The sequence below is a fragment of the Pinus tabuliformis genome, chromosome 1_1 (genome assembly GCF_031772625.1).
Source record: "Pinus tabuliformis cultivar Carrire ecotype Pingquan chromosome 1_1, CPIR1, whole genome shotgun sequence".
Lineage (NCBI taxonomy): Eukaryota > Viridiplantae > Streptophyta > Pinopsida > Pinales > Pinaceae > Pinus > Pinus tabuliformis.
This window is the reverse complement of record NC_142297.1, coordinates 12,611,475-12,617,556: the sequence shown is the minus strand read 5'-3', so window position 1 is coordinate 12,617,556 and position 6,082 is coordinate 12,611,475. Positions and strand designations below refer to the sequence as shown.

Here is a 6,082-nt window from a genome sequence, read left to right as displayed (position 1 = left end):
TTTCGAGTCTGAAACTAGACTCATCATCAGGACAAAAAGTGAGGAGAAAAGAAGGGAATGCTAGGTATAAATATGCAGTGAAGACCAATGTTAGGTATAAATTATTTAATATTCTAATTTTAATTATGAATTATTAATATTTTCGTTCTGGTAAGTTAGCAATAATAGTAATAAATTGTGGAGATAAAATAAGTTTAAATAAGTTTTTAATAAAAAGAGAATGGGAAATTATATAATAATAAGATAAAAATAGTTATTATATATTAATTACTAAATCAGATTATTATGCTATAAGGAATGAGAATTATTTAATATAAATTCTAGTTATAAATAAGTAAATATTTATTATTATGCTGTAAGGAATGAGAATTATTTAATATAAATTCTAGTTATAAATAAGTAAATATTTATTATCAATTATAAATTAGTATTGTTATTAATAAAATGGTTAAAAATAACCCATAAACATTACAAACTATAGTTATTAAGAAATTATAAGAATATTAAATACTAGAGAGGTAAGAAATAATTTAATACAATAAATACACATTCACGCTTAGCGGGTGTTTTATTTAGAAAGAAATGACAAATATAGAGCGTCATCACATTCACGCTTAGCGGGTGTTTTATTTAGAAAGAAATGACAATATAGAGCGTCACCACATTCACGCTTGGCGGTTGTTTTATTTATAAAGAAATGACAATATAGAGCGTCATCATTTAGCATGTGTTTGATTTATAAAGAAAGGACAATATACAGCATCATTAGCATGTTGCATGGATATTTAAATAATTTAATATTTGAAAGGCACCATCTAAAATACTGTGCGCTTTACAGATTTTTAATTAAGTGAATGATAAAGATTTTTAATTTTGACATGTTCAGGAAACTATGCAATAGCACTTGCGAGTTGACCAGATGACCACAACCCATTTCGTCTCTTAGAGATAAGAGAAAAATTTTCTCTATAAACCAAAGACATAACTTGAAATTGGAACATACGTTGTCTGCACTCTGTTATTAGGTCGGCCGAGAGGAGGATTTTCATAGCGACCGCATCTTTTTCCCAATCTCTGCTTGCGCACAGTGTCTCTTATACCTCTATTTTTTATCTTCTTAAGCCTCCTACGCCTCTATTTTCCATCTTCTTCATTTCTGTCTCCCTTCAACCCCCATGGCTCGTAAATCACCTTCCTCCACTTCTACGGCTGCATCTGCCGGCAGCAACGACACTTACGACGTGTTCATCAATCACCGCGGCACTGATGTAAAGAAAACCTTCGCAAGCCATCTTTACCATCGCCTCTTTTCTGCGGAGAGACTGAGAGTCTTTTTGGACAAGCCGGAACTGCAAGTTGGAGACGACTTTCCATCTCAAATAAAAGAGGCTATTAGAACCGCCTCCGTACATGTCGCCATATTTTCCCCTGGATATGCAGAATCGGAGTGGTGTCTCAATGAGCTCCTCTACATGTTGGAGTCCGGGGCTCCAATTATTCCGGTTTTTTACCATGTCCAACCCGCTGACCTTCGGCGGACGCAGAGCAACGATGGAGTGTATTCTAAGGCCCTGCGCAAAATGGAAGAGAAGAAAACATACGACTCTGAAACTAAGGAACAAAAGCCGCGACACTATTCCACCACTATTCAAAAGTGGAGAGAGGCCCTTTCTACTGTTGCAAATATAAGTGGGTTAGATCTCCAGGAGACGTGTAATGGGTGAGAACCCTACCGATATCATTTGTTTTATGCATAGCTACATGGTATTTAAGTATGTATTTCTAACTCTGTTTCTCTATATTGTTGTGAACAACCAGTGACGAGGGTGAGCTCGTGGAAAAGATTGTTCAACGTGTGTTGGAAAAGGTTAAAAGACCTGGTATGAGCCACTTGACTAGATATACTATTGGTTTGAATGAAAAGGTAGAGAGTTTTAAAAGAGAAGTACTGAAAAACCAGCAGAGCGAGAAAGGCCAGGTCGTGGGGATCGTGGGCATGGGTGGCGTCGGAAAAACAACGCTGGCAATAGAACTCTTCAATAGGGAGAGTTCAAATTATGAAAAATCCTGTTTTTTACATGATGTCAGAGCAAGCAAAAGTTCTTTACATGTTTTGCAGAGACTACTTCTCGAGGGCTTGGGTAAATCTGATCCGCATGTAGATAACCCTTATGAAGGTAAAGCGATGCTTAGAAAGCATCTCTCATCCTCTTTCTCCAAGTTGATAGTATTAGATAATGTAGATGATAGAGATCAGGTGGATGCCCTTTTGCCTGATCTGGAATCTGTTCTTTCCTCCAGTAGCTTCGTCCTGATTACAGGTAGAGACATAGATGTTCTCACAAGGTCAGGAGTAGAAAAGTCATCGATTTATTATCTTGATGGCCTCAATCCACACTACTCCCTTGAGCTCTTCTGCAAGCATGCTTTCAGTCAATCCTATCCACCCCTAAAATTTAAAGATCCGGTCGACAAGTTCGTAACATTCTGTGGTGGTTTGCCTTTATCTTTGGAAGTGTTTGGGGCACTTCTGTACGGGGAAACTGACATATCTTGCTGGGATTCTCAGTTGGATAGGCTTCAAAAGGAACTTCACAGATCCATAGAAGAAAGATTGCTAATTAGCTATCAGGCCCTGAATACATGCGATCAAAATATATTCATAGATATAGCCTGTGTTTTCATTGGAGAAAACAGGGACATGGCCATTAAAATATGGGACGGTTCAGGTTGGAATGGCTCGCTGGGTTTTCGAAATCTACAGAACAGGTGTCTTGTCCAGGTGGACAGTGAAAATAGGATAAAAATGCATGACCATCTAAGAGCTCTCGGAAGATCTATTGCCAAGAGGTCTGGATCGCCGTGTTTTCTTTGGCCTCCAACAGAGAACATTGAGGAATCGTTGCAGGAAACATCTGTAAGTAGTCCATTATTCAGTTTTCTATAGAGTATTGAATAGAAATCTGTGTAGGGTTTTAAAATTCTTCATCGCTTTTCAATAATGAACAGGTAAGGAATGAAGTGCGAGGAATTAGAATGCGTCCGAGTGAATGTGAAGATAATGCTGACTTTACTTTACCTAGTGATGACGAGAATGGATCTTCTTCATGCTACAAAATGAAGAACTTGCAGCTGCTTGATATTGAAGATGGTCTCTTGGAACGCCTTCTTAGGAAGGTGCGCGCTCCAAATCTCATATGGCTCCGCTGGGAGAAATGTCCATGTTCTTCCCTACCTTCCTGGGCCCTAACGAGGAATTTAAGGGTTTTAGAAGTACACGGCAATGAATTGGAAACATTGTGGCAAAGCGAAAAGCAGGTATTATTGACTCAAAATTTTGTTTCTTGTACGACGAGATCTCAGATTATTTCCAAGGGTTTTGTAGATGACAATCATCGGAACCTCTTTCTTACTGTTGAATCGCACGAACATTTTGCAGGCACCTTCGCAGTTGCGGGAGTTAAAGATTAGGGATGCTCCCCTTTCAAAGTTTCCAGAGTCCATAGGGAAGCTGAAGCACCTGGAACACATTTACGCCAATTTGAAAAGTGGAAAAAATAATTTTGAAACTTTGCCGGAAGAGTTTTGTAATTTGAGGTCGTTGATTTCGTTAGAGTTACTAAACTGTTCTGAAATGAAGTCACTGCCAGAGCTCTTTGGGAATTTAACAAACCTCCAACATATTGATCTGAAGAACTGCTACAAATTGGAGGGACTTCCAAATTCGTTTGGAAATTTAACTAGTCTTAGATATCTTAACTTGTACTCTTGCTCGAATTTGACCATCTCCAGTGAAACGCTAGGAAATATCAGAACGCTTGAATACATAAATCTCTCGTACTGCAACAAAATTGAAGAACTGCCTCCCCAGATAACACTTCAGCGGTCCCTTCAAAAATTATATTGTGGGAATGGAAAGTTGAAAGAATTGCCAAGTGCAATTGGAGACCTAACTAAGTTGGAAATTCTGCATTTAGGATCCAGATCGCTGACAGCGTTGCCGGATTCGCTGGGTGACCTAAGGAACTTGAACAAATTGATCCTTGTTTGCGACAATTTGAATTGTTTGCCGGATTCCGTTGGACTCTTAACTCAGTTGATTGAGTTAAGACTTGATTGTCCAATAAGGAAATTGCCATTTGAACGGCGAGGGGACTCTTCGATTCACAACTGCATGTTTCCGCAGCTCCAACGCATATTCCTTCAAAGAGCAGAAGTATCATATGTATCATTTGACCAAGGCGTATGTCCCAACCTTCAATATCTCATAGTCCATAGTTGTCTTGCTCTGTGGAAAGTTGGCACACTGCCAAATACACTCATAAAACTGGAATTATATTACTGCAGATTTTTGCGGTCTATAGAAGGTCTTTGTGGCCTTGCAAAACTTGAAATGCTATACATTAGGAATTGTGAAAATCTGGAAAGCATTCGGGGGTTGGAGAAGCTTCAAAAGCTTCGGGTAGTGGCTTTATCGAGTGAAGGGTTACATCGCATCCGGGAGCTACAAAATATTAAAGATTTGAGATTGCTGGAGAAGCTGATAGTACCTCGCTGTGCTGTGGAGAACATACAGGGGTTGGAGCAACTGAAAAAGCTTCGAGAACTAGATGTTACTGAGTGCTTTCACTTAGGCCAGCTGCCCGGTGTTGAACATTTGAGGTCGCTGGAGAAGCTGAAGGCATCTGGCTGTAGGAAGTTGAAGATCATACAGGTATCCGATCAGCTGACAAAGCTTCGAGAACTGGATGTTTCCGAATGCTCCGACTTAACAGAGGTTCCAGGAGTTGAACATTTGAGGTCGTTAGAGAAGTTGCATGCATCAGGCTGTGAGAAGTTGAAGAGCATACAGGTGTCCTATCAACTGACAAAACTTCGAGTACTAAATGTTTCCGGATGCTCTTCCTTAGAACAGCTGCAGAGTGTTGAACATTTGAGGTCGCTTGGAGAACTAGATGTTTCCAGATGCTCTTCCTTAGAAGAGTTGCAGGGTGTTGAACATTTGAGGTCGTTGGAGAAGTTTAAGGCATCTGGCTGTGAGAAGCTGAAGAGCATAAAGGTGTCCTCTCAGCTGACAAAGCTTCGAGAACTAGATGTTTCCGGATGCTCTTCCTTAGAAGAGTTGCAGGGTGTTGAACATTTGAGGTCGCTGAAGAGTTTGAAGGCTTGTGGGAAGTTGACGAGCATACAAATGTCAGATCACTGGACAGAGGTTCGAGAACTAGACGTTTCCGGGTGCTCTGACTTAGAAACGCTACCAGGTGTTGAATATTTGAAGTCGCTGGAGAAGTTGAAAGCATCTGGCTGTGAAAAGTTGAAGAGCATATACGTGTCCGAGAAGTTGACAAAGCTTGAAGAATTAGATGTTAGCCTATGTTGTGACTTACAAGAGCTGCAAGGTGTTGAACATTTGAGGTCGCTGATACACTTGAAGGCATCTGGCTGTAAGAAGTTGAAGAGCATACAGGGGTTGCACAAGCTGAAAAATCTTCAAGAACTAGATGTTGCCGAATGCTTTGAGTTAAAAGAGCTGCCGGGTGTTGAACATTTGTTATCGCTTCAGAAGTGGAATGTATCTGGTTGTAGGAAGTTGAAAAACAGGGAGGAGTTGGAGCAGTTGATAGAGCATCGTGAACTATTTATACATGTGTTGAAGCGGCTGGGATCGATTGCAACTCTACGAAAATTAAAGTTCAGGGGCATAGAGGAGCACCTGATAAAGATTCGAGAACTAGACGTTTCTGGACAGCTGATAGAGTTGAACCAGCTGCTTATAGTGGTTAGCTTGGAGAACTAGAATGAGAACTAGACGTTTCTGTACAGAAGATAAAGTTCAAGCTGCTGCTCATAGGCCTTGAGCCTTAGAAAACCCATAGACATCTGGGATGATTGAAAACTATTTGGCAGGATAGGCCTTGAGCCTTAGAGAACCCAGAGACATCTGGGATGATTGAAAACTATTTGGCAGGATTGAAATTCAATCCTGCTCCTTATTACATCACACTACCACTTGTCGATAATATCAGACCACCACCTGTGGATAATTTCAGTTGGCTTTCCTTGTTTTGATTTAGCTTACATT

General features: G+C 40.0%; 2 protein-coding genes across 2 annotated transcripts; both read left to right on the top strand.

Moving 5' to 3' along the window:
- The first annotated feature begins 1,004 nt into the window (after positions 1-1,004).
- Positions 1,005-1,810, top strand: LOC149211368 (putative 2' cyclic ADP-D-ribose synthase BdTIR). Its single transcript, XM_089391481.1, has one exon. The coding sequence runs from the start codon at positions 1,176-1,178 to the stop codon at positions 1,722-1,724; it is 549 nt and encodes a 182-aa protein (XP_089247607.1). The 5' UTR covers positions 1,005-1,175; the 3' UTR covers positions 1,725-1,810.
- LOC149211367 (uncharacterized) lies at positions 1,759-5,797 on the top strand. Its single transcript, XM_089388374.1, has 3 exons — positions 1,759-2,917; positions 3,010-3,318; positions 3,440-5,797. The coding sequence occupies exons 1-3, from the start codon at positions 1,883-1,885 to the stop codon at positions 5,795-5,797; spliced, it is 3,702 nt and encodes a 1,233-aa protein (XP_089244500.1). The 5' UTR covers positions 1,759-1,882.
- The last annotated feature ends 285 nt before the right edge of the window (positions 5,798-6,082 follow it).

Coding starts and splice junctions, on each gene's coding strand:
- LOC149211368 (XM_089391481.1), top strand. CDS start 1,176: ATGGCTCGTAAATCACCTTCCTCCACTTCTACGGCTGCATCTGCCGGC.
- LOC149211367 (XM_089388374.1), top strand. CDS start 1,883: ATGAGCCACTTGACTAGATATACTATTGGTTTGAATGAAAAGGTAGAG. Junction 2,918..3,009: donor AATCGTTGCAGGAAACATCT/GTAAGTAGTCCA, acceptor AATAATGAACAG/GTAAGGAATGAAGTGCGAGG. Junction 3,319..3,439: donor TGTGGCAAAGCGAAAAGCAG/GTATTATTGACT, acceptor AACATTTTGCAG/GCACCTTCGCAGTTGCGGGA.